General features: G+C 42.9%; 1 protein-coding gene across 5 annotated transcripts; it reads left to right on the top strand.

The window, feature by feature from the left end:
- Positions 1–3,465: 3,465 nt before the first annotated feature.
- Positions 3,466–20,540, top strand: LOC110084863 (C-C chemokine receptor type 2). 5 transcript variants are annotated; one of them, XR_013537304.1, is made up of 3 exons: positions 7,013–7,229; positions 15,096–15,276; positions 19,112–20,540. XR_013537304.1 is itself a non-coding variant. In XM_078377365.1 (2 exons), exon 2 carries the CDS (start codon positions 19,141–19,143, stop codon positions 20,212–20,214), a length of 1,074 nt encoding a protein of 357 aa, XP_078233491.1. In that variant the 5' UTR covers positions 15,144–15,276; positions 19,112–19,140; the 3' UTR covers positions 20,215–20,540. The 5 variants fall into 5 exon arrangements, 1 of the variants encoding a protein (XP_078233491.1); XR_013537305.1 differs by lacking the exon at positions 19,112–20,540 and adding an exon at positions 14,218–14,321 and having other exon boundaries at positions 7,079–7,229; XR_013537307.1 differs by lacking the exon at positions 19,112–20,540 and adding an exon at positions 14,218–14,321 and having other exon boundaries at positions 7,093–7,229; positions 15,145–15,276.
- The last annotated feature ends 7,293 nt before the right edge of the window (positions 20,541–27,833 follow it).

Raw genomic sequence — 27,833 nt, 5'->3', positions numbered from 1 at the left:
CTCAATGATTCTATAGTTCTACAATAGCTGTTCATTTGTGATGCTCCATAAAAAAAATATCCAACTTGAATGCATGCTAGAACTGGTAATATTCACCACTCTGTATGTTTAATTTAAAATTAAAGGACGCATACATGCAGTACTGATGATAAAAGCCAGTGCAAAAAGAGAAAGAGAAGGAGGGAGGGAGGGAGAGAGGGAGGGAGGGAGAGAGAGAAATTTCAAAACATGTTGTACCAAATTTCTGTGAAAGATGACTAAGCTTTTTCTCCTCATCCACCAGTTCTGCAGAAGCACACCCTTGCAAATATAACTTCAGTGACAAAACAAACAAAAAAACCTACAACTATTCTGAATAGTGAACCAATTATCATTTGATTTTTATTTGTTTCTTTACTTACTTATTCATTTATTGCTTTCATGGTTGGAGCTTTGGGCTTAGCCTGTTTAATCTTACCCAGTGTGATAGTTTCTGCCTTTGAAGTGTTTGCCAGAGTGAAAATGTAGACTGTATGCTACATAGACTGCAAGAAATAGCCTATAGAATGAGGCCGCAAGTGGCTGTCTGCATCTCCCATTCCCATAGCAGCTCCCCCTCCCCAGGGTACATTGCAGAATAGGGCAGGCTCCAGTGCAAGAAGCTTTGTGGGGGTGTAGGAGGGTATCATAAAGTTGCATGGAGGACACTTCCATGTGTAGAATGTGGCTCATGGCAGGTGTCTCCGACTATTCTTTTCTCTGGATCACTATTTACCTCAAACGTGGGTATCTCGGGGCCCCTTCAGTTGCCAGTCAATTGCAGTCACATTATCTATCATTATCCATGGCTCTGCTCTATAAGGCTGATGGCACCTGCATATCTCATGAAGGCCACAAATTGCCCACCCTGCTCTGCTCTGTTCATTCATCAGGGTTCGCTCTCTGGCTCTTTGTGCAGCAGAGAAGTTGGTGAAGGCACAGGGAGAAGGAAGACTGCTTCCACCAATTATCTGTATGGACTTAAATTGCATTTCACAGCTTGTGACCACCTTTGGCCAGCCTCATATATGCATTTATTTTTGCAAGCTTAAAACTGTAAAGCTAATTTTTAGAAAAACAGTTTACAAGATTTGCCTACATATCTGAAAAGTACTGTGTGAAGAAGGTCTGAACGGGTGGCTATGGGTACAGTTATGGGTCAATAAGCAATATTCTTCAATGTATGGGAAGCAATGAGAATTTTTTGCAAGGGGTGAATAAAGTGTGCTGCTTATATACCACCCCATAGTGCTTATAGCACTCGGGTGGGGTTAAAATTTAATTATGCAGGCTATACACACACACACCCGGCAAGCTGGGTACTCATTTTACTGATCTCAGAAGGATGGAAGGCTGAGTGAATCTTCAGTTGGCTGTCAGAATGAGTCCTCTGGGATCAAACGCTCACCATGAGCAGAGTATTGACTGTAATACAACAGTTTAACTACTGAGCCATGAGGCTCCTAAACAAGAACCCTAGTTCTCAGTTGCAGTGTTCCAATCCTAATGTTGAACTTGAAGATGAATATCATTAACCGTCAGTTTAGCAGGAATCATTTTGCTGCATCTAACACAGGTGAAGGACCAGTGCAGGCAAAGACAGGACTTAATCCCCTTCTACATCTGCTGCAGTCCTAATAATTCTCAGTCCAGCCCCAGCCACTCAGCTGACACTGTTCACATATTCAAAAACCACACATAAAATACAAAGGAACCAAATATTTCACTTTTATACTATGAAATTGTTAGACTCTTTAACTAGCTGATTCTCTTGGCTTCCCTCCGCAAGCATTGCTCACCTATGTAAAAAAAAATTACTTTGCGAGAATGAACTCAATCCAAATGGGTGTCAAATCCAGAAGAATTGTAAATCCATTGGCTAGCCTTAATAATTGAGACAGGAAGTTTATTGTAACAACATTTGGGGGTTGTACTACAACTGCAGACCTTGCATTTTCCTGCTTACAGATGTAAAGAACATCAACCAGTGAGCCTCAAATGATGTACGCTTCCTTTATGAGCAAAATATGGCCATTAAGCAAGAACCAGAATTTTGCAATTCTCTGTAAACTCTGATTCAGATCCCACATGAAAATCAGAAAAGAGTTGGAAGACACGTGATTATTCCATACTATTTGTTCTGTTACAGCCTAATTGACCCTATAAAATTATAGAAAAAATGCTTGGCCCTACTTTATTGATGCCATTGTCAGCAGGTTGGATTCTTGGATTCAAAGATCTTGTTTGTAACTTTCGACTAATCCAGATTGAGGATTTGTTCCTCACCATGTTTTGCTACCTAGTGCTACTTGGTGCTAAATGAGAGATGATTGTAAGGGGCTTCTGACCACGCCTATTCCTAAATCTACACTTTTCTTTCAAAAAAACTCCCATGATTTTAAAAAGATCGTTCAAAAATATTTCATAAGGCTTCAAGAAATACTTAACATTAATCCTTCCTGATTGTTTATTTTTAAAGATGAGTGCTAACTTCAAAAGCTTCTAATCTGAGTTTTGTGCAATGGAGAGCCACTGCTAATCCACTTCAGAAATCAACTGCCTTTCAATGTCTCTTTCAAAAAAAAAAAAATTAGGAAAGCATTTAAAAATTACCTTCTGAGCTAGATTTACATAGAGTTCTATTTTGTTTTGGCATCTCAGTGCTATGATGGTTTCAGCCAGAGCCTTTTTCAGCAGAGGTGCACTCTACTGGAGAAATCAGCTGTCTTTTGCAACAACTCATTCAAAATGTTGAGCAAATTTCTTTAAACTGATCTTTTCAAATTGAGTTTTGTTTTGCTATTGTTGCTTTAGTAGATAAGAGCTAAAGGGAAAGTTTCTGATGCAAAAAGCTTTTGCCACCTGAACTCCACCACAGCATGTATTTATTTTATTTATTTATTTGAAATAAACACACCTAGTGGAGATAGTTTTTTAAAAACCTGAGAAATTGGTTTTTTTGGTCACTCTTTATCACTGTCAGTACCAATTTGATGCTTGCATTTTCTAGATGACAGGGAAAATTCTGATATCATCAATGCACAATCAAGTATATATAGGAAACAAATATTTCATCTGGATATTTATTGAAAGTTTATCCCACCTTCTGCAAACAGTGATCAAGACAGGTAACAATAAGACAATCATTTAAAAACAGTCATTCCAGACAAATAAAAAAGCAGCCTGAAGGATTGTTAAAACAGTGCGATAATTTTTAAATGGCTATTTAAAATGCGTAGTTATCACATTTAAAGAAAACATAATAGAGGCAGAACTTGAAAAATTAGTACAGAAGATCTACTTTGTGAAGTTAATCCACTCAAGACCTGTTTCACTTGCATTAACATAAACAGGAAAAGACGTAGCCTATCTGATCAACCAGTTCGGTTATCATTACTTTTAAAAGTTAGGGCTCCTCCAGATGGGGTGTTTGTCCTGTGAAATGTACCTGACTGGTCACTGAAGTTCCCAAGTTTTTGCAACCATCCTAATAGTTGCACCCTTCATCCCAACATGAACAAGAACTAGGTTTTCATGGTGAGTTCCATTTCTGTGCCTCTCTAACTCCTTGCTTGCTTGTTTGTTTCTTTGTTTGCTTGACTGTTTGTTTGTTTTTGGTTCCACTTCATCATGCTTCTCCTCCCCCTTCAAAATACATCTTTTTCTTTTCTTTTGGAAATAGCCCAGTGTCTGCATCCTACAGCAGTGGGGTGATGTTATGTTATGGTGCTTCTCTAGTTTTAAAAGGGAGCAAAAAATAAAGGTAAAAACAATGAAGCACCGGACGCAGCTGTGGTGTCTGAGGAAGAGTTGTCAAGGCGGTAGCACTTTCCTTCCAGATTAAGGGGGAAATGATTTCGAAATGGAGCAATGAAGTCTGATGTGAGTGCATGCATCAGCAAGAATAGAAGAGGGAGGTGCTAAGAAACTTCCACCATAAATCCTGCTAATTCCTGATATGTAGGAAATCAAAAATACTGATACTTAGATGAATAAACACCATATGTAGAGGATCCTCAGCTTTCTTCCCATTTGTTTCAGGCCTGGTTAAATGCTTTTAATTTACATGCTGATGAACTCAGGACAGTTACGTTTACTCTGGAAAAGCATATCAAGGCTATTGATTTTCAGTATTCCATATACAATACCCGCAAAATCTGCTCACCTATGAAAAAGGTAAAGGTTCCCCTTGACAATTTTTGTCCAGTCGTGTCCGACTCTAGGGGGCGGTGCTCATCCCACTCTTCAAGCCATAGAGCCAGCGTTTTGTCCGAAGACAATCTTTCCGTGGTCACATGGCCAGTGTGATTTAGACACGGAACGCTGTTTACCTTCCCACCGAGGTGGTCCCTATTTATCTACTCGCATTTGCATGCTTTCGAACCGCTAGGTTGGCGGGAGCTGGGACAAGCAACGGGTGCTCATTCCGTTGCGTGGATTCGATCTTACGACTGCCGGATCTTCTGACCCTGCAGCACAGGCTTCTGCGGTTTAGCCCACAGCGCCACCACGTCCCTCTGCTCACCTATGAACCTTGGTTTAAATTTCGAATTCCATCAAAGAGCTAACTACTGTACCTGGAAAACCTGACTATCCCAAAATACCAGCAGGCCTTTTCAAGAGCTAGATTTAACTGCCTTCCATCTGCAGTTTTAGAGGGACGTCACGCTACCACGGTGTACCATATGAAAATCGACTATGCCCCTGTAATGAGAAAGAAATTAAAACATTAGAGCACGTCCTTTTCATATGCAGGTTCTATAGGAATGACCATGCCAGACTCCTTAGCCCTGTAATGAGAGATTTCCCAGGCAGATCCTTGGACTGGTACACAAGATATTTTCTAGTGGACGCAACCAAACCCACTACAGAACTTGTGGCCAAGTTTCTTTTTTCTGCACAGAGAACACAAAAGGAAATTCTCGCCTGTGCTTTATAATATTTAATGTTTTGCAGCTGAACCTACTTAATTTTAAATTGTTTTAAATCATTCTTGAAGTTTTAAATGTATTTTATTGGATCATTGACCGCAAAATAATGCTACACTTTTCCAAAGCTTACAGTACTTGTTACTTTTCTGGAAGTTTTCCAAAGAGTCCCCTGCTTTGGTAGGTAGTAGGAAATCAAACATCTGCTTTTTGCTGTTAATCATTTCCATCTTCTAATTACATGTAAGTGATACACATTTCTGTGTGCGCAAACACGAAGTCTCTTTTCTACCCCCCCCCTCCATCTCACTCTTTCTCGCTCTATGGACCCCCAGTTGGGAAATTTAGCTTATTCTTTCTTAGAGGAATACCCAATATATATTAATGATTAACTGCATCCCAAAAATGGATTCCGAAAAAACTTGAGTGCTGGTTAATTCACATTATCTGCTTATATATTGGAAATTACCAAACCAGCTTAACAAGCTGTAAATTAAATTAAATTAAATGCATGTCTAGATGTCTAAATAAAAGAAACAAAATATTTGGGCTACATTTAGTTGGCGTACCTCTGTTGACTGAGCTATCTTTGATTCAGTTGAGACTTCTGTCTACAAAATGGGGAGAAAAGCCATTTGCCCCATTTCCTCTGTATAACCGCTCCACACATCCTTCCAGAGGGTCTCCTAACCCAGGGGTTTTGGAGGAGGTCACATTTCCAGGCACTATGTGGTTCAAGGAAGGGGTTGGGGGGCACAAATGTGGCTGCCAAGCCTACAACCTAGCCTACCCCTGCTCTAGCTGAACAAAGCACTTTTAACTGGCAAAGGCTTTCCAGGCTTTCAAGTAGAGCTTGTTGGAGTGTTTACATCCTCACATGCTTCCTTTAGTACGTTTGGCTGGGAGGGACCTTTCTGAGCTGCTGTGACTGTTGATCTATCTAGCATTAATCAATTGTTCCCTCCTGCCTCTGAATTTTGAAAAAGCCCACCTTCTCTGCTCTTTTCCCCTCCCTTTAGTCTGTCTTAAGTCCATCGAAGCAGTCATTTTGTTCGCTTGCTGTTGATCTGCTTATAACTATAAGCAATGAACTATTTTGTTCTTTCTCCTACAAATGTCTCAGAGTAAGACTCTAAGCACCAAATAATAAGAAAGGGGTGGACTACTCTGGGGAATTTGAAATTGTTCTGCTCTGTGAATCTCCACACTTGTGCTATGCAGCTAGAGCAGTTTATCCAAAAATTCAAAACTCTGGAAAAAAGCTTTCTACCTGGAGGTGGTAGAATGGTGTTGCAATGTGAAATAATCCTGTTCAGGTTCCCAGTCAGAGAGTAAGAATCCCTTCCAGTTCCATCCCACCTTCCTGCTGGTATTCTGCTTTATCCTAGTAATAGCCAACCGGCATTCTGTAGCCATTGAACATACTTAATTTTCACTGAGCTGTTTTGGGGACCTCACCTTGAGAATTATTTTTCTTAAAGGGTTTTGTGGTTGTGGTTGTTGGGCTTTTATTTATTTGTTCAGTACTACTATAAACATCGGGGCTGTTCTGAACCCAGTGGAGTCTGATAACTCTGATTTTGTGTGGCTGGTGAATCCATCACAGATGTTTTCCTGAACTTAGAAGGAGCTCTCCAAGTGTTTGACCCACTTGGGCAAAAAGGTTCAGCACCTTGGATAACTCCCCTGAAGTTCAAACTAAAATCCAGAACAGATTAACCTCCACTCTCAATTAAATAAGTTTCCCCAATTTCCACTTCCTGAACCTCCTGTTGCCTCCCTCTTACATTTGGGTGGCACCTCTTACATTTTGGCTGCATAAATATCACACCTGAAGAATTAATTCTCTCTTATCTTGTGTGTAGAACCTTGTTACATAGTTATGGATGCAATATTGTGTGGACAGCCCAACTCCCTTTCATGTGGGCAATTTTAAGAGGCAATTTCCCATATGGATACTTCAAATAAATGTACTAATGCAAAATACAGCGAGTAGGATAAGAAAACTGACAGTGTAATGAATTGCCCAGGCCCATGTATTACCCTGGTTTAGGAAACAGGGATTTCTTTACGAAGCTTTACACCATTTAGGAAGGTGGGTGGTGTTTGGTGGAAGGTCATTTTCAGAATTTCTTCTAGTTCTTGCAAAACAGCTGGCGCGGCTGTGTACTACAATTCAGGAAATGGTAGGTTTCCTTCAAAAGTAATCTGAACACTGGATCTTTTATCTTGCTTAGTCACAAAACCAGAGATTTTTATCTTACAAGCATGAAATGTAGAATGGTGAGTATTTATCTTTTAAATTTTTAAAAAACTATTCTGTTACATATGTAAGCTATAATAATGTATAACCTGTTTGGCTGTTCAAAAGTAATCATCTGCCTGCTAGCATATAAAGAAGGAAAATTACACAAAACTTAATTTTAATATAAGTGAAAGATGCATCTGAATTTGGACCAGCAGAAAGATGCATTTTTTGCAACAGATATGTTTGAAATGGTTTGTGTCATTTTTTTCACCTCAAAGACCCTACTTTTCTTTGTTTATTTGTTTCTTAAACCACTTTCAGTGTAATCTTCTACATGCCTTTACAGGAGTAAGCCCTGCCAAGTTAAATAGGGCTTCCTTCCAGGAAGGTGTTGTAGGATTGTAGTCTACCTCACCAGGTGCACATAAGATTTATAAAATGGGTGATATTCTATACTGATAATTGTAAGTGTTTTGGATGGCTTTCTCCTGGGGGAAATCATTACTGAGAAGGTCTCTCACCAGATTGTGTGTACCACAGAAAAAAGTCCTTCAGTTCTTCAGAGTTTAGAGCCACAGAGGAAATCATTAAGACAATTTAAGAGACAATTAAATTGTATTCTCGAAGGCTTTCACGACGGGGATCTGATGGTTTTTGTAGGTTTTTTGGACTGTTTGGCCATGTCATGGAGGTTTTTCTTCCCAACATTTTGCCAGTCTCTGTGGACGGCATCTCCAGAGGACAGGAACTAGAACATAAGCACTCAAATCTTATTTTGTGATAATGTTTCAGTGAAGTTTAGTAAACTAAGCTGAGCAGTTAAAACAGAGAAAAAGAAGAATGGAGAAGACTATCTAACCAGTGGCACAAATCTATCTCTCTCCACTACATTAGATGGTTGGCAAAGCAGCTAGAAGAGGTTTTATCCACACCATGAGCTCATTCTGAACCCTCCATCACGCCTTAGTGGTGGGAGTGTCCAGAGGAGACTGTAGACTTTATTGTGGGTTTGAGCTACCACTCGTTTTCTTCCTTGGTGCCAGCAGCTCTGTCCACTATTGCTATATTATTTTTTATTTCATCTGTCTTCAAACTGCTTTTCATCTTTTTAACTCTATGAATGCTGGATAGTATATGAATGTCCACTGTAGTGTCGCTCTATGTGGGTGTGAGTGTGAAGAGTGATTCCTTGCCCCACCCCAGAGTCACTCCAGATTTACACAAATAACCCCAATTCAGGTTTTGTTGCAAATTTGTCTGAAGGCAGTCCACATGACAAAGGCCAACACTGGTTGTCATACTGGGCTTTTAAAATATTGGTAATTGACATTGAAATTCGAGTGGAACCCCCTTGTTTGTGAAGAAACAGCCATAACATGAGCAACACTCTGAGCTGATACAGTATTTCCAAGCACTGATATTAACACCCCAATGCTCATCAATTACTCAGCATTGTGTTCTGTTAATTTCATACTGACATAATCACAGCAAACCCATACAGTAGATATACATGTTCTCCCTCTCTGAGAGCCCACTCTCATGTTCCTTTTATCTGAGTTCTCAGACTGGGGCTACACCAAAGGGAAGGGATACCATAAATCGTTTGAAGAAAGAATGGAGCATGACATAAAAAAGGAAGTTTAAAGAGTTTATCTGTTCCTGTGTGGTGTGTGCTGTCAAGTCAGAATTGACTTACAGCTACTCACCTAGGGCTTTCAAGGTAAGTGAGATATATATGCAGTGGTTTTACCAGTTCTAGAGAGACTACCGCCACATCCAAGCTGTTCTCGTTTCTGTCTTCTCCCAGTAACCATAGTACAGATCATGTGCTCATCTTCTACAATCCTCTAGCACATGAGGGAAGTTTCTCTTTGAATTGATGGGTACTGTATATATATTTAAATTCCCATTTTAAAAAATCAGGAAATTCAATTCTTCCAAAAACCATGTGGGATATTGTGTTTCTGTGTTTTTGTTTAGTTGTTAAGTCGTGTCAGATTTTTCATGACCCCACAGACCAGAGCACTCCAGTCCCTCCTGTCCTCCACTGCCTCCCAGAGTTGGGTCAAAATCATGTTGGTAGCTTCGGTGACACTGTCCACCCATCTCGTCCTCAGTCATCCACCTTCTCCTCTTGCCTTGACACTTTCCCAACATCAGGATATTTTCCAGGGAGTCTTCTCTTCTCATGAGATGGCCAAAGTTTTGGAATCTCAGCTTCAGGATCTGTCCTTCCAGTGAGCACTCAGGGTTGATTTCCTTCAGAATGGATAGGTTTGTTCTCCTTGCAGTCCAGAGAACTCTCAAGAGTCTCCTCCAGCACCACAATTCAAAATCATCAATTCTTCGGCAGTCAGCCTTCTTTGTGGTCCAGCTCTCAATCCCGTACATCACGACAGGAAAAATCATAGCTTTGACTATTTGGACTTTTGTTGGCAAGGTGATGTCTCTGCTTTTTAAGATGCTGTCTAGGTTTGTCATCACTTTCCTCCCAAGAAGCAGATGTCTTTTAATTTCAGGGCTGCTGTCACCATCTGCAGCTATCATGGAGCCCAAGAAGGTAAATTCTGTCACTGTGTCACATTCCCGGAGGTTTCAACAGCAAAGTCCGATAAGCCAGTCCAATATCAGAAGTTTGGAGGATGCAAAGCCGATACCAAAATGCCAAAGCCAAATCACAAACCGTAATCCGAGGTCAGGGTCCAAAGCCAAATCACACAACGTAGTCCAGGGTCAAAGTCCAAAGCCAAAGGTCCAGAGAACAAGATTCAAGGTAGTCAGGAGCATGGATGCAAGCCAGAGTATTGGCTTGTTGCTTCCACAAGCTTCCCAACCATCTGGGAGCTGATTATATAGCAAAATAGTCATTGAACTGCTGGAAGCCTTTCATCCTGTCAATACTCAAGACTAGCTGATCTGATGTTTCTGCAGGCAACATTCAGGCGATCCTCTGACCTTTGCGTCATAAGTCTTTGCTGAAGTCTGGCCCTCACCCTGGCTACTGGGGGAGGAGAATCTTTCTGTGCTTCTAATTGCAAAGCATTCCCCTCAGGTTCTGGATCTTTGGCTGAACTCATGACACTATCCCCCTCCGCAGGGCTCCCCTCTTCAGATGGGCTGGGTCAATCAGGATAGGTGACATGGAACTGCTGTACAAGGTCAGGGGGGGGTAAGTTACTGGCGGGTTCCCATGATAGATCCTTAGGTCCATATCCCCCCCAATCTACGAAGTACCGAAGGCCTCCCCAGTGGATTCGAGAGTCCAGGATCTGATGGACCTCATATTCCACCACACCACTGACCAATACGGGTGGAGGTGGAGCCAGGGCTGGAGGTCGGGCAGGGTCCGGTGCTGCAAGAGGAAGAAGAAGGGACCGATGGAAAACTGGGTGAATATGGAGAATGGCTGGGAGTTGTAGCCAAAAAGCAATGGAGCTGATTTGGTCCATGATTAAATAAGGTCCTATAAACCAAGGGTTCCAACTTGCGGGATCGGCCAGGTCAGTGGAGATAACGGATGGAAAGCCAGACCTGGTCCCCTGGTTTCAGAGGTGGCCCTTCTTTCCATTTACTGTTGGTTGCTGTCTTATAGGCCTCCTTAGCTTGCTGAAGCTGCTCTTGAAGTAGGTATTGGAGAGCCTGCAACTCGTGTACGTGAGCATCAGTAGCAGGAACTACGGTTGACAGCAGGACAGCCAGGGAAAAACGAGGGTGGTACCCATAGTTGGCTGCAAATGGGGTCTGTTTTGTTGGTGAGTGTATGGTGTTATTGTAGGCGAGTTCAGCCACGGGTAGCAAAGTAGCCCAATCATCTTGCTGATAGCAAGTATAGCAATGGAGATATTGCTCAAGAGTGGTGTTAGTACACTCAGTCTGTCCATCTGTTTGGGGATGATACGCCAACAACAAGTGCACTTGGGTACCCAAACTGGTGCGTAAGGCTTGCCAGAACCGGGAAAGCGGTTTTGATGGCTAAGAGTTCCTGCTCCCAGATGGTGTAGTTGTGTTCTGGGGGTGTGAACTGCCAGGAGTAGAACGCGCATGGCTGCAGTAGCTGTGAGGGGTCCTCCCGCTGGGACAGCACTGCACCCAGAGTGACACTGGAGGCATCCGTCTCCACAGTAAATGGTAGTCGGGGGTCTGGATAACACAGAATTGGCTTGGTGGTAAACTGGGTTTTTAGTGTGGTGAAAGCATGGTCTGCATCCAGAGTCTGAAGAAACGGCTCTTTGAGTTGGAGGAGGCGGGTCAGCAGCATGGCTATGTCCGCACAGGCTGATATGAACTGGCAGTAATAGGTCGCGAAGCTGAGAAAACGCTGCATATCTTTACGGTTCTGGGGCTTCTGCCACGTCAGAACCGACTCTATTTTCTTTGGGTCCATCTGGATCCCTTGAGGAGATACAATTTGACCTAGGAATTAGACTTCCTACAAGTTGAAATCACACTTCTCCAGCTTGGCATAGAGACGGTAGTCTCGTAATCGTTGTAAGACCTGACGAACGTGTTCCGTGTGCTGAGCGGGGTCTTGGGAGTAAATCAAAATGTCATCCAGATAGATGATCACAAAGCGATCTGAAGTCTAGTCCTCACCCTGGCTACTGGGGGAGGAGAATCTGGTGATGATTCAGCTGTCTGTGGTTCTAATCGCTCAGCATTCTCCTCAGCTGTAGTTAACCCCTCAGGCTGAACTCATGACACACTGCCTCCATATCTTCCCTTTCTATTTGTCAGGAGGTGATGGGACCAGTGGCCATTATCTTAGTTTTTTGGATGTTGTTCTCTTTCGCCCTCATTACAAAGTTCTTTAATTCCTCCACCACATTCTGCAGTGGTATCATCTGCATATCGGAGCTTGTTGATATTTCTTCCAGCAATCTTAATTCTGGGTTGGGATTCCTCCAGTCCTGCCTTTCGCATGATGTATTCTGCATATATGTTAAATAAGCAGGGAGACAATATACAGCTTTGTCATACTCCTTTCCCAATTTTGAACCAATCAGGGTTTTGCATAGTCAATGAAGCAGAAGTAGATGTTTTTCTGGAACTCTCTGGCTTTCTCCATAATCCAGCGCATGTTAGCAATTTGGTCTCTAGTTCCTCTGCCCCTTCGGAATCCAGCTTGTATTTCTGGGAGTTCTCAGTCCACATACTGCTGAACCCTACCTTGCAGGATTTTGAGCATAACTTTCCTAGTGTGTGAAATAAGTGCAATTGTACGGTAGTTGGAATATTCTTTGGCACTGCCTTTCTTTGAGACTGGGATGTAGAATGATCTTTTCCAGTCCTCTGGCCACTGCTGAGTTTTCCAAACTTGCTGGAATATTGAGTGTAGCACCTTAACAGCCTCATCTTTTAAGATTTTAAATAGTTCAGCTGGAATGCCATCGCCTCCACTGGCCTTGTTGTTAGCCACGTTTTCTAAGGCCCACTTGATTTCACTCTCCAGGATGTCTGGCTCAAGTATCTGGGTTGTCCGGGACATCCAAATCTTTCTGGTATAATTCCTCTGTGTATTCTTGACACCTCTTCTTGATGTCTTCTGCTTCTGTTAGGTCCCTCCCATTTTTGTCCTTTATCATTTCCATATTTGCACAAAATGCTCCTTTAACATCTCCAGTTTTCTTGAACAGATCTCTGGGTTTTCCCTATTATTTTCCTCTATATCTTTGCACTGTTCATTTAAGAAGGCCCTCTTGTCTCTCCTTGCTATTCTTTGGAAGTCTGCATTTAATTTTCTGTAACTTTCCTTATCTCCCTTGCATTTGGTTTCCCTTCTCTTCTCTGCTATTTCTAAGGCCTCGTTGGACAGCTACTTTGCTTTCCTGCATTTTCTTTTCTTTGGGGTGGTTTTTGTTGCTGCCTCCTGTACAGTGTTATGAGCCTCCATCTATAGTTCTTCAGGCACTCTGTCCACCAAATCTAGTTCCTTAAATCTTTTCTTCACTTCCACTGTGTGTTCATAAGGGATTTGGTTTAGATTATACCTGACTAACCCAGTGGTTTTTCCTACTTTCTTCAGTTTCATTTCCAGGCACATCTGAAGCTGAGCGTCCTTTCGGCTTTGGCCCAACCATTTCATTAGCACTGGAGCTACTTGTACTTGTTCTCCATTCTTCCTCAGTAGCATGTTGGACGCCTTCTGACCTGAGTGGCTCATCTTCCAGCATCATATCTTTTAGCCTTTTTTCTGATCATGGGGTTTTCTTGGCAAAGATACTGGAGTGGCATTGCCATTTCCTACTCCAGGTGGATTGCGTTTAATTGGAACTCTCCACTATGTCCTCTCCATCTTGGGTGTCCCTGCACGGCATAGCCCATAGCTTTTCTGAGTTATTCAAGCCCCTTCGCCATGACAAGGCACCAATCCATGAAGATGTCTTCATACACTAACCAACAGTTAGTTGGTTTGTAAATTTTTAGTGACATTAACTCTTCATACACTAACCAACAGTTAATGTCACTAAAAATTTACAAACAGCAACATTGCTAAAAATAATTGAAGAGGCCAAGTAGAAAGATGGATCTTGACACCTTCCGGAGTACAGAGAGACCAGAGACCAGAGAGGATTCCACAATAGACAGAGATAGCGAACCAAGGGCATTGTTTCTTTTAATATGATTGTATTTAATCAAAAAACAAACAAACAGTCAGTGTTAGTGTTAAATCACAAGTTAAAATAATTAACTTGTGTAAGAATTAACTGTATGTTCTCTCATTACAATGTTTTCACTCCATGCAAGTAATTCTTTCAGATCAGAATCAGACCTGCAAATGAAGCCTATGTTTACCTCCTAATGACCAATCACAAAACAAAAACAAGGTAATTTGTAAAATGTAGAATAAGGCAAGGTTGTGCTAGGACAATCAGATGTCCTCACTACAGGTACTAATGACATGGTAACTGTGTCATACAATTTCAGCCTTAAAAAGAATAACTGGATCTTGCTTTCCTTTAGTTGTTTAGGGAAACCATAATACCCCAAAATTTAGCAAATTGGTATTAATCTCTTTTTTTTCAGAAGTTCCAGATGTCAGAGGTGTATTGACACTAATTTCTGCTGAGGTTATGGTTCTTAGTACTGGAAGGAAACTACAGAGGTCTTTGTCTGAAATGCAAATACTGGTAAATTTAAGACTCAGACAGAGAGCAACATCTATTTTCTGCCCTGTTTATATTTGCTTCTGAGCCAAGGGAAGGAAGTATCTACATCTGTGTAACTTGGGTGCCCCATACAACTGATTTGAGTAATAAGGAAGTAAATTATAGTCAACAGTGTTCAACACAGCTGCTGATTAGTCTACCAATTGACTGGGTAGAGGGTCTGTTGAAATTTGCACCTATTCTTTTTCCTTGCTATCCAAGAATTTATGAATACAGTACTTTGGGGATCTGTGTTCAAAGCCTTCACAGCCACAATGGTATATTGTAAAATCTTTTTCTTTTACATAGTGAAATTAGATATTTGACTGCAAATGTGGAATTCCCCAGCCCTCTTTTTTGCTAATGTTGCTCCGAGAACAGGGGCATGTATGAAGAGTGGTGAAGTGGTCATTTACTGGGCTAGCCTTCCACAGAGGCGATGCAAAACATCTGTTCCACATACTTCATTTAAGCCAGCATGGGGCAAAAGCAAAATGGCCGGTGCTAGAGTTAATCCCAATGGATTTGGACATTGTCCTAGTTCTCTTCTGGCCATATCTACTTGGGAATAAATCCAAATGCAGCAAACTTGGGCCTGAGTCTGCAGATTTTGACTTAGATCAAGTCCTTTTCCCTACTTCCCCTTCATTTCCAGTTAAACTGCCTCAAGTATGTATTCGTAAGAGTGGCTGACAGTCAGCCTCGTTTCAGAAATTGTGGTTGCGTGTCTACCCAACTATTTATTGGTTTTTATAGTTTACCTCTTGAGAAGACGGGAAATTATTCTTCAGCATTTCTTGAACAGTTATTCCAAGGCCGTCCTTTCCTAGTACAGCAAGCTGGATTCTATTTCAATTGCAAGGAAGACATACTATCTCAGCAGCAAGGAGACCTCACAGTTCTCTCACCTACTGTGCTGGATTCTACCAATTTTGAGGTAAGTGCATCTGATATTTTGTTGTTTAGTCGTTAAGTCGTGTCCAACTCTTTGTGACCCCAGAGACACCAGGCCTCTTCCACTGCCTCCCAGAGTTTGGTCAAATTCATTCTGGTAGCTTCGATGACACTGTCCAAACATCTCATCCTCTGTCATCCCCTTCTCCTCTTATCTTCACACTTTCCCAACATCAGGGTCTTTTCCCGGGAGTCTTCTCTTCTCATGAGATGGCCAAAGTACTGGAGCCTCAGCTTCAGGATCTGTCCTTCCAGTGAGCACTCAGGGTTGATTTCCTTCAGAATGGATAGGTTTGTTCTCCTTGCAGTCCAGGGACTCTCAAGAGTATGATGTTTAGATTATGTTTAGCTTTTGAAAGTGGGGGACTGAAAAGTGACATATCATCTGATGTTTAGATTATGACAAACATGTTTTTCATTTACAATATATGTTATCTCTCTCACACACACACCATGAGCAGTTCATAGTAAAAGGTGGGGCACCCTGCTATGGAATGACAGGATGAGACATCCCACACCAGAGCATAACCAATTGCTGTATATTAGTTTGCACACAATGGCTGGAATTCTGTTGGTTAGTTATGCCAGTGTAAGTGTAATGGCATACATTCCAGCAACTCTTATATCCTTCTTCATGCACCCATGTACACAATTGACATAGCAACTTGTTTTAATTAGCAGCAATTTATGTCACTGACCATATGCTGGTATAACTAACCAATAAGATTCTACCCTCTGAAAGTATAACCTTACAGTACAATCCTGGCCATGTGTCTAAGAAGTAAGTTCAGTTAAATTCAATGAAACCAAGAGTACAACTAGACACTGAAGTTATCCTGGGCTGGATGAGGCTAAAAGAGATCATTTGAAAGTGCAGTCTCGTGTTCAGAATGCTTTTTGCATCCTCACCCAAGGATTGAGTGGATTTCGGAGAAGAAACCACGCTGCATCTAAAGCAGGCCTAATTAGGCTGTTTCTCCCTCTCATCTTCCATGCCCCCACATCTGCTTCTTTCTGCCCTTCTGTGGGGAGGAGGAGAAAGCTGGCTTTTGGAAGTGGGGAACTAAAAAGTGACATAGCATCTAATTGGCTTGCTACTGAAGTGATACTTTGCAGGAGTATAAGGAAAAAGAAAAATGACATTCCATCTCCTATCACCTCCTCTTCTGTCTCCTTCTCCATAGGGAGTGGGGAAAGCTGGATTTTTTAAAAATATATTGGTAAGTGGCATGCCACCCACTACTAAACTGTTGAGAAGAATATCAACCAGTGCCACTTGGGTTCAACACCAGTGATCACACATGCTGGAAGATAAATTAAATGGAGCAATACTATTTTCAATAAAAGAAAAAGACCCCACCCCCAACAAAACAGTAGTCCTGCCAGTGATCCAAAAAGGTGTGGATAACTATGGAAAAGGGCCAGACTGTTCACAGTTAGCAGTATGCCACACAGTTGCTGGAAAACAGATTTGATCTGACTGTGCCAAAAGTAGTCCAAAATGCAATAAAGTGCCATCTGATTGCACTGCTACTTTCAAGAAACTGCATATAGCAGGGCTGCAATGTGCAGCTGGCAGTCTCAATGCACCACTTGCCTCCAACTGGAGCACATCCTTTGTGCACAGCTAGACTGGAGTTTTAAAATCAGTATCAGCTGAATCCACAAAATGCTTTCTGAAGGGAAAAATATGGGCAAAGCACTTTTAAGATTAAGAGAGAGAGCTTGGAGAATCAGAGTCAAAATGTTTACAGCAACATCTTGGGAGAGATTTTGAAAAGGAGCCATTTATTTATTTATTTTGCAAACAGGAATTTAACTATGCCAAATGTAATTGTGAAATATTCTAGCAGAAAAATATTGTGAAAGCCATGCTGGATGAAACCAGATGCCCATGTAGTCCAGCATCCTCTTTTTCACTACAGCCAACTAGCTGTATCTGGGGAAAGGTCAGAGGTTAGCAGTAGAACACATGTTTTGCATCCAAAATGTACTAGGTTTAATCTGTGCCATCTCCAGGGCTAAGGAAAAAAGTTGCCTGAAACCCAGAAGAGCCACTGCCAGTCAGAGTTGACAACACAGGGCGAGATGGATTGATTGTGTAACTCTAATGAGGCAACTTCCCATACTTCTTTGAAGCCTTAACTGAATACAAAGATGGCAGCCTTCTTCCATTGTTGTTTCCAGAAGTTAGTAGATTTTGCTTCTGAATCATGACATGTCGTTGTGACTTGTAGCCTTTAGAGACACTGATATAATTTGATTTTCATCATTTATATGTTGCCTTTCTCCCCACAGGGGACACAAAGTATTTCACAATGAAACCTATACAATGATCACAGTTAAAAACACCATAAGCAACATCTATAAATACAGTATTAAAATCACTATTAGAAACGATTCTAAAAACATTTTAAAAACATTTAAAATAGACTCCTCTGATAGGCTGTAAACAATTCTTTAATCTGTGGAGAAAGCTCCTAATCTAGAACCAGCTTTGCTTATCCCTCAGTCAATGTCACAATGAAAACCCATCCATATTTTTGTAGCATGTGCTTTGCCTATGAAAATATTATCATCTGTGTTTGGATGTGACACTTTAAGCATTGCAAAAGTGACTTGATGTCTTCCTCTTCTACTCTCTTGCACATGATTCTATTGCTTTATTGAAATAACCATTGTTTTAGTGTGCTGTCTAAATCATAAACTTTGGTTAGATTTAACTGTGACCGATGAAAACAGCAGTTTCTAAAACTGTAGTTTGGAAGCAAAAGTTTCAGAGTTCCTCCTGAATGCTCTGCCATGGGAAGAGGGCGGGAACACAGAAATTTAGGTGAGGATAGTCTCATTCCTATAACTCTCAACTATGGTTTAGCTTTCTGTCTGAAGTACTACTGCACTTCTTCATTGGGCTTAAGTTTGGTACTCTTCTATTCCCTGGAAAAACTTTTATGGAATTTATTGTTGTGGACAATAGATGCAATTTTCTCCAGCCAGTTTCTCTTTGCAATGACTTGTTCTCCTTAAGTTCTCTTTTTACATGTCTATCATCCTAACCTCTTACAAATTCTCTGGGTGGTTTCCTGATTCTGATGCACTGAATGCAATAATTTCTTTAGTATTTCTTTAGTATTTGTTTGTGAATTCTTGACTTAAGAATCACACTATGGATTAGCACTGCATGCAAACATGTGCAATATATTAAAGCCCTTTCAGCTTCCCAAGAACATAACCTGTGCTCTGTACCTCTGAAGGCTTTCAGGAGGTCAATCTGACATAGGTAAAGGTAAAGGTTCTCCTTGACAATTTTTGTCCAGTCGTGTTCAACTCTAGGGGGCGGTGCTCATCCCCGTTTCCAAGCCATAGAGCCAGCGTTTGTCCAAAGACAATCTTCCGTGGTCACATGGCCAGTGCGACTTAGACACGGAATGCTGTTACCTTCCCACCGAGGTGGTCCCTATTTATCTACTTGCATTTGCATGCTTTCGAATTACTAGGTTGGCGAGGAGCTGGGACAAAGCGACAGGAGCTTACTCTGTTGCGTGGATTAGATCTTACGACTGCTTGGTCTTCTGACCCTGCAGCACGCAAAGGCTTCTGCGGTTTAGCCCACAGCGCCACCACATCCCCAATCTGACATACAGAACATTATATGGAATTATGTTTATTTCTCTTTTTTTTTCTTCCAGCTTTAATTTTCCTGTTGATCAGTTTGGAATGATAGTCCCCATCAGTACACTAAATATTTGATATTTTAATGCCAATAATTTTTGTATATTGCTACTTACTATATAATTTTTTTCTCTGTGTTCTCTTAGTAACTTCTTCATTGCCAAGGAGAAAGAGGATGAATATTTCTACTGGAATGCCAGATGAAGGAACAACCTCAACTTTCAACTATGATGATATAGAAGAACCAGTTTACAATGAGAATGTCAAAAGATTCACTTCCGATTTTATTCCAGCGCTTTACTCATTGGTGTTCATATTTGGTCTGCTGGGCAATGCACTGGTTGTGTTGATCCTCATTCGCTACAAGAAACTCAGGAGCATGACTGATGTTTACCTGCTAAACCTAGCAATCTCTGACTTGCTTTTCATCTTCTCACTCCCCTTTTGGGCTCATCATGCAACTCATGAGTGGGCATTTGGAATTCCAATGTGCAAAATCCTTGCTGGAATCTATCGCGTGGGTTTCTATAGTGGGAGCTTTTTCATAATCCTTTTGACTGTCGACCGATACTTGGCCATTGTTCACGCAGTGTTTGCACTGAAAGTTAGGACACTTCTCTATGGCACTCTATCAAGTGCCATCACATGGGTGGTGGCAGTATCAGCTTCTGTGCCAGCATTCATATTTCAAAATGTTCAAAAGGAAGATGAGAGCATGAAATGTGCCCTTATTTATAATGTTTCGGTGGCAAATGAATGGAAGCAAGTTACAATATTAATGATGTTTATTTTGGGTCTAGCCATTCCATTAGTCATTATGACCTTCTGCTACATTCAGATTATAATGGTTTTGATTAAGGGTCAGAATGAGAGAAAGCAGAAGGCTGTCAGGCTTATTTTTGTCATCATGATTGTCTATTTCATCATATGGACACCATACAACATTGCTGTTCTGCTGCAGACTTACCAAGGTTCATTTTTCTCTTGCACTTTAGACAGTGCCTGTAATGGCAACATAGCCTTAGCTGTGGATGTGACAGAAATCATTGCTATGATTCACTGCTGCCTAAACCCATTCATTTATGCCTTTGTTGGGGAAAAATTTAGAAAATATCTCTGTGTCCTTTACCGAAAGCATATAGCCATTTACCTTTCTTGCCTCTGTCCAGGTCAACATCGTCCTAAGTTAACACGGTCTGTTTCTTCCTTCATAAGTACAACTGAACATGACATTTCCACTGGTTTGTGAAGTCTGTTTACATGGCCTATGGAGCACAATGTTATGCCTTCTTTTTCTGAACAGTTCAAATGGTGTGACCATGTGGGAATGTTAACCTGCTAGAGTGACAGAGGAAACAAATCAATGATGTTTGAGGACGATATGAACATTGCAGGAAGCCACTTTCCATTATGAACTTCTGTGAAGAAGAGACCAGGACAACTCGGTCACATATATTCTCAGGGGTTGGGCAGGGAGTAAGACTCTAAAATACATGCAATAATAAATATTGAAAAACTGTTATGCCATGTACCAGGTGAAAAACTGAAACATTAATAAATAAATACCAAACACTAGCTTTGGAAATCAAGTGTTATTTGGAAAGTCTAGAAAGACATCTCACTATTAAGGACAGGAATTGATCCCAAATAGGTGGGTGATTGGAAAGTTAAATGCCACCATTGTTGCATGCTCTGAGAGGATATTAAGTGCATACAAATATTTTAGGCCTCCTTCTTTAGCCCATTGGTTCAACAAGCACAGACTGACTCCTTTAAGAGGCAGCAACTCTCCTAGGATATAAGATTTAAAATTATACAGTGGTGCCTCGCTAGACAGTTACCCAGCATGACAGTTTTTTTGCTAGACATTGACTTTTTACGATCACTATAGCAATTCGCAAAACAGTGATTCCTATGGGGGAATTTCACTGGACAATGTTTGGTCCCTGCTTCACAAACCAATTTTTGCTAGACAACGATTTTGACAGCTCCCTCCATGCTCACAAAATGGGTGTTTTCGGGACCTAAGCTTCACAAGACAGCTATTTAAACAGCTGATCAGCAGTTCGCAAAGCGGCTTTCCTATGGCCGATCTTTGCTAGACAACGACGATTCTTCCCCATTGGAACTCATTAAACAGGTTTCAATGCATTCCAATGGGGAAATGCTTTTCGTTAGACGATGATTTTGCTAAACAGCAATTTCAGTGGAACGGATTATCATCATCTAGCGAGGCATCACTGTATGTTTACTCATTCATTCATTTCTCAATGTGGCTTTCAGTGAAGATGTGATGGATTGAAGTTGCTATCTTTAGCATATCAAACATACGTTGTACAGTGGTGCCTCGCATAGCAAGGTTAATCCGTTCCGGATTAACCTTCGCTATGCTGAAGCATCGCTGAACGGGGCAGCGATTTCCATTGGAACGCATTAAACATCGTTTAATGCGTTCCAAATAGGCGAAATACTCACCGTTCAGCGAAGCTTCTTAATGGCCGGCAGCCATTTTCGCGCCCTCGCCTCGCTTAACGAGGGCGCGAAAACGCTGCGCGCGGCCATTTTAGGCCATTTCCCGGCTTCCGGCGGCCATTTTGGCCGCCGAACAGCTGATCGGCGGGGGTCGTTTTGCGAAGATCGGTAAGCGAAACGCTTACCGGTCTTCGCAAAGCGAATTTTTCCCTATAGGAAAAACGTTGTGCGATCGCATTAGCGATCCGAAAAAACGGATCGCTATGCGATTTAATCGTTATACGGTGCGCTCGTTAAGCGAGGCACCACTGTATTACTGACCTTCAGTACATTCACTTCCACAGCAGCCTTGTATTATTATTATTATTATTATTATTATTATTATTATTATTATTATTATTATTATTATTATTATTATTATTATTATTATTATTATTATTATTATTATTATTATTATTATTTACTTGTACTTGTACTTGTACTTGTACTTGTACTTTTACATTTATTTATTTATTTATTTATTTATTTATTTATTTATTTATTTATTTATTTAGTTAGTTAGTTAGTTAGTTAGTTAGTTAGTTAGTTAGTTAGTTAGTTAGTTGATTTATACCCCGCCTATCTGGGCAACTCGTCCACTTTAGGCAGCTTACAATATAGGATAAAACAATAAAATACAGAAAAGTACATAACCGTTCAATCGTTACAATTATAATAAAATGGAGGGATAATAAAATAAGGGAAAACAAGAAAAGAGATCAGGTATTGACTGGAGGGAAGGCCTGGATGTATAACCATGTTTTTAAATCAGTTTTAAAGATTCCCAGCGTAGGGGCCACACGAATCTCTGGAGGGAGGTTATTCCACAGGCAAGGAGCCACCGCCAAGAAGGCCTGGTTTCATGTTTTCTCCTTCTGGGCCTCTCTTGGCATCAGGCTCCTCAGCCTCACCTCCTGACTCGCATGGGTGATCCGGGTAGACCTTGGTAGGAGCAGGCGTTCCGCCAAATATCGAGGTCCTAAACCATTTAGGGCCTTATAAGCAAGCATTAAAACTTTGAAGTCGACGCGGAAACGAATGGGCAGCCAATGCAGTGCGGCCAGAGCTGGAGAAATGTGTTGGTATTTTCTCACTCCAGTAAGTGGCCGCCACATTCTGCACCACCTGAAGTTTCCACATCTGCCTCAAAGGCAGCCCTACGTAGAGCGTGTTACAGTGGTCTAATCTTGAGATTACGAGCGCATGCACCAAGGTAGTGAGTGCCCCCGTGTCTAAATAGGGCCGCAGCCGGGCAATCCGCCAAAGGTGGGAAAAGGTGGTATGGACAACTGATGCCACCTGCATTTCCATGGTGAGCGTCAGGTCCAAGTATATGTCCAAGCTTCAGACCCCACTCTTCATGGCCAGGGTCATCCCCCCCAAACGTGAGAGAGTCACCCAAGCCACCAGCCACGGGGCCACCCACGCTCAGAACTTCCATCTTGTCCGGGTTCAGCCTCAGCCCATTCTCCTGCATCCATTGCAGTACAGCCTCCAGGCAGCACTGAAGGGACAGAACGGCATCACCTGCAGTTGGTGAAAAGGAGATGTAAAGCTGGGTGTCATCGGCATATTGATGACACGATGCCCCACATCCCCTGATGACCCCTCCCAGCGACCTCATATAGATCTTAAACAGGATTGGGGAGATGATCAACCCCTGTGGGACCCCACAAGTGAGTCTCCATGGGGCCGAAACACTCTCCCCAAGCTGAACTCTCTGGGGGCGGTCCTCCAAGAAGGAACAGAGCCAGGCTAACACCAAGTCACTGATTCCCAACTCAGAGAGCCTCCCCAGGAGGATACAGTGGTCGACGGTATCAAAGGCCGCCGATATGTCAAGGAGGATCAGCAGAGACATTTTGACCCTATCAGCCTCCCTCAACAGGTCATCGTACAGGGTGACCAGTGCTGTCTCCCTGAAGCCCGACTGAAACGGATCCAGGGCATCTGTTTCATCCAGATGTGCCTGAAGCTGGTCAGACACCACCCTCTCAACCACTTTGCTCATTAAAGAAATATTGGCAACGGGCCTATAATTGCCAATTTCGTCCGCTGCCAAATTAGGTTTCTTTCTTATGGGTCTAATGAGTGTCTCCTTGAGGGCAGAGGGAAACCTGCCCTCAAGGAAAGACCCATTTACTATTGCAGTGGCCCATTCTGTTGTTATCGGCCTGGCTGCTTTGATTAGCCAGGCCAGGCAAGGGTCCAAGGAGGAGGTGGTGGCTCGATAGCGGTTAAGCACCTTGGCCACAGAATTAGGCGTGACAGGCTGAAAGGAGTCAAGGGTTACCGGGCAAGACGGAGAGCTGGACATCTCTGCTCGACTCACTGTGTTCAAAAAAGGAGAGAGCTCCCGGTGGATGGCCTCCACTTTAGATTTTAAAAAGGCTGCAAACTGGTCAGGTGAAAAACTAGAGGGAGGCCTATCACCCAGACCAGTTCCGGATAGGTCACGCGCTATACGGAATAACTCCGCCTTCTGGTTGGATGCTTCGTTTATCTGGTTAGTGAAGTAAGTTCGACAAGCAGCCTTTACCTTAGACAGGTAAAGGTTAGTTGCGACCCTGGCAGCTATCCAATTATAATCCGTCAGGCTCTTCCTCCACCTATGCTCTAGCCTTCTCCTATGTCGTTTCAGAGCACGGAGCTCCTGGTTAAACCAGGGTGCTGGCCGAGCTCTACAAAGGAGAGGGCATTTAGGTGCGATCGTGTCTATAGCCCTAGTGGCAGTGATGGACCAGCCGTCAACCAGAGCCTCGACAGGAGCGCCAGCCAGGTCAGCTGTGACACCTCTCATGGCCTCCTGGAATCCAACAGGATCCAGTAGCCTTCGAGGGCGGACCATAGAAATAGGCCCCTGCTCCTGCGAGGGGGGAGTGCCACTGAGAGGTTACATTTTATTAGGTGGTGATCTGACCATGACAAGGGGACCGACATAAGGTCAGTCACCATAAGATCACACTCGCTCCAATTAGTGGAAAAGATCAGGTCCAGTGTGTGGCCACTCACGTGGGTGAGGCCAATGACATGTTGGGACATGTTCAAGGAAGCCATGGTTTCCAGGAACTCAAGAGCTGGCCCAGTAGTCTCTGCCCCCATGTGCATGTTGAAATCTCCCAAGACCAAAAGCCTCAGGGATCCCAACAATGCTGTGGAGACAAAGTCGGCCAGATCTGGAAGGGAAGTGGCTGGGTCGCGGGAAGCGCGGTAACCTAGCAAAATCCCAATACTATCCCTGGCCCCAATTGCCACGTGGAGTGCCTCTAGACCTGGCTTCACCACCGAGGAGTGCCTAGTAACCTCCAAGGTGGATTTATAAACAATGGCTACTCCCCCCCACCCCTCCAGTCTACCCTGGTGCTGGACAGCATAACCGGGTGGACAGGTGAGAGCCAGGGGAGGACCCCCCTCTCCACCAATCAACGTCTTGGTTATGCATGCCAGGATAAGATTGTGAATCACCTGGGTTTTGTTGGATACAGACCTGGCATTCAACAGTACCAGAGTTAAGAGTGGAGGGCTGGCTGGGCTGGCTACCTCAATACTGGCGGTTGGTCACAGTCTCAGAACAATGAACAGCCATCAAACATCTGTTCATCGTTCTTCTGTCACGAGCAGGGACTGTGCCAACACCATATCTTCCTCTACCCATGATCACCGGGATGTTCAGTGGCCCTTCGCTGGGCGAACAGGCCCTCCACTCCATATCAAGAAAAAAGAAAAGGGGGAAGAAAAAAGAAAAATGAAAAGAAGCACCCTAAATTAATACAATAGATTAAATAACACAATACATACATAAATCAATTAAAGTGCTATCAATTAGACACCCAACTTATAAAATACATTATTTAAAAAAAGAAAAGAAAAAAGGCTTTTAAAGGGACCCAGAAGTGATTATCCCCCACATACAGTCCTGATTCGTCTTCTTCTGCCACACAACAAAATAAGCCCAAGATTCTCCCACCCACAATTGGACCCGTACCACCACACACTGGCCGCAGATCTTCTTTCCCTCAAGGAGGCTGTTGGAGATGGATTTGAGTTTATGGGGGCAAAAGCCCCAAGCCGAGCAGTCAAAAGCAGAGGCAAAGCAAACAGTAACATCTGAAGGAGGGGGAGCTGATGAAGAGCTGCTGGAAACATGGCAATGGGCGTACAGTCAGAGAATTCCCCCTTCAACATACCAGGGTCCTCTGCTGGAAAGGCGTCTCCCCTGGCCATAGGTATTGATGACTCCCAGTTCCAAACAGCCCCCCAGAAAAGTTCCCAAAAGGGGCACCACCACAAGCTGGCACCAGCTTCACTAGTCCTCAGCCAGCCTCTCGGTCCCCGACTCCAGGCTCACCACACCTCCTCCAGCTGGCATCCACGATCTCTCCAGGGCTTCACCATTCAAGCAGGTGGGCTCCTCCACACCTCTCCGCACTGGGCTCGTCTCCGAGACCCCAGCACCAGGCCACCAAGACTAAGAGGACCCTTCAGCTCTTCCAACCCTGCAGCACGAAAGGAAGCTCTCACAACACCGAGCTCTGCCTCACTACAAACAAGTCGGCTGCCTTGGCCCTGATCTTCCAACTCACACCAGCAGCCTCCCACAGCGATGTATATAATTAAAGAAATTGAATTCCTTCCATTATTTTGCTGGAAACAATCCTTCTCTTTTCCAAGCAACTCACTGTACTCCAGTCTGCCTGCCTGTTTTCCTAACGGCAGCGGCGGCGGCGTTGTTGTTGTTCTTCTTGCTCCCAGTGATAGTGGAAACAGCAACAGTTGTAATGTTTGTTACTGTTGCAGCAGAGATAAAATAAAAAACAGCTGCAAGAAAGAGGGAGGCAAGAATCCTAAAATAAACAAACCAAAGAAAGCAGAGAGAAAGAGAACAGAAAGAAAAGGAAAAACGCAGACTCAGCAAGAGGAAAAACACAGCCTCCTGCTATCGGGTCACCATCTTGGAAGTGGATAACCTCTGTGGTGTGGCCATACACACAATTGGCTTGAAGAAGCATCATATGATATGGCCAGGTGGTCAGGATGTGGATTTGGTTAGGGCCGAAGAATGAATAATGTTGCACTTGGAATGGCAACTATAGTCCACAGACTGCATGTGTCTGTGCTTGATGGACTGCATGTGTCTTTCCTTGCCCCCATCTCTCAGTTAATTGCACCCTCCTGATGCCCCCTGTACAATTCCCCCCACCCCACCCCCATCAAGGAATAATGTTCTAATTCTGCAGGGCTTCAGAAATGACATTTCTGCAATATTCTCCCAAACAAAAAACAGAAAGAGGAAGTGCATGTCCAGGCACTTCCTGTTTCAGTTTCCCACTATTTCTTCCATTTAGTGAGATGGTGCAGCCTTTGATGGGTCCTGTGGGTGGAAAGTTGGCCCTAGACTTCCAACACCTACTACCCTGTATTACACACTCACCACTTTCCTAGTTTAGTTTCCTTGTGTCTTCTCAGTGGTCATGTATGACATTTGGTAACAGGGATCTATTTGCAAACACACAGGTTGAGCATAATTGCCACATGTCAAATCTCCTGACAGATGCCCACATCTCCAGAACTTGTCTTCCAGCTTTCACTCACATTCTGTACTTCTTTCCATTCCTAAACTGCAGTGCCACTTCAGCAACTTTTCACTTACACACACACACCCCTAGCTGTCTCTCTTCCTGCAGCTGCATCATCAGGGAGCAGCAACCAGTCGTTCACATTGTCCTGTGTGACAAAAGAGATGTGAACACCAAACACAATATTCAAAAGCAAATATAGTGTCTTATTTATCACATTTGTAGCTCACCTCATTTCATTTCATTTCATTTTTATCCAACAGTAGTGTTATGTAGGCCAGGCCAAGAGAGTATGAGTAAACCTAGCTCAGCTAGAGGATTTTGTGGCTCACTGAGCACTTGCATTTACTCCCAGTTCTCCAAACTCCTAATCCATGGCCTCAGTGGGACAAGATTATGAGAGGCATGAGCCACCTTGCCATAGCAACAAAACTTACTCTTTGCCCTGTCCCTGACCTGCTTTGCAACCTCTATGAAGCAGGGATAGTGACTTGATTCACTGTCCACTTGGATTTAAGCCACACCAATGACTCGACTTGGATTCCACTCTGATTTTTTTTAATCACTTGGAGTTGACTCACAACTCAGAACCCACCCACCCACCTCTCCCTTTTCTCTGGGGAAAAAGCTTGTTTTCAATAGGGACTCAGGACTTGGGGCTTGAGACTCAGGACTTGGGACTCGGACTCAAAGGCTTGCCAGCATCCCTCCAATGAAGTAGTTTCTTGATACAGTTGCTCTAAAGTTGTGCTAAACAGGTGCAGTCTTGCTGTAGAAGGTC

This window comes from Pogona vitticeps, chromosome 6 (assembly GCF_051106095.1).
Source record: "Pogona vitticeps strain Pit_001003342236 chromosome 6, PviZW2.1, whole genome shotgun sequence".
In the NCBI taxonomy this organism is placed as follows: Eukaryota; Metazoa; Chordata; class Lepidosauria; order Squamata; family Agamidae; genus Pogona; species Pogona vitticeps.
Note: the sequence above shows the minus strand (reverse complement) of the source record. Positions and strands in the feature narration are given on the sequence as shown.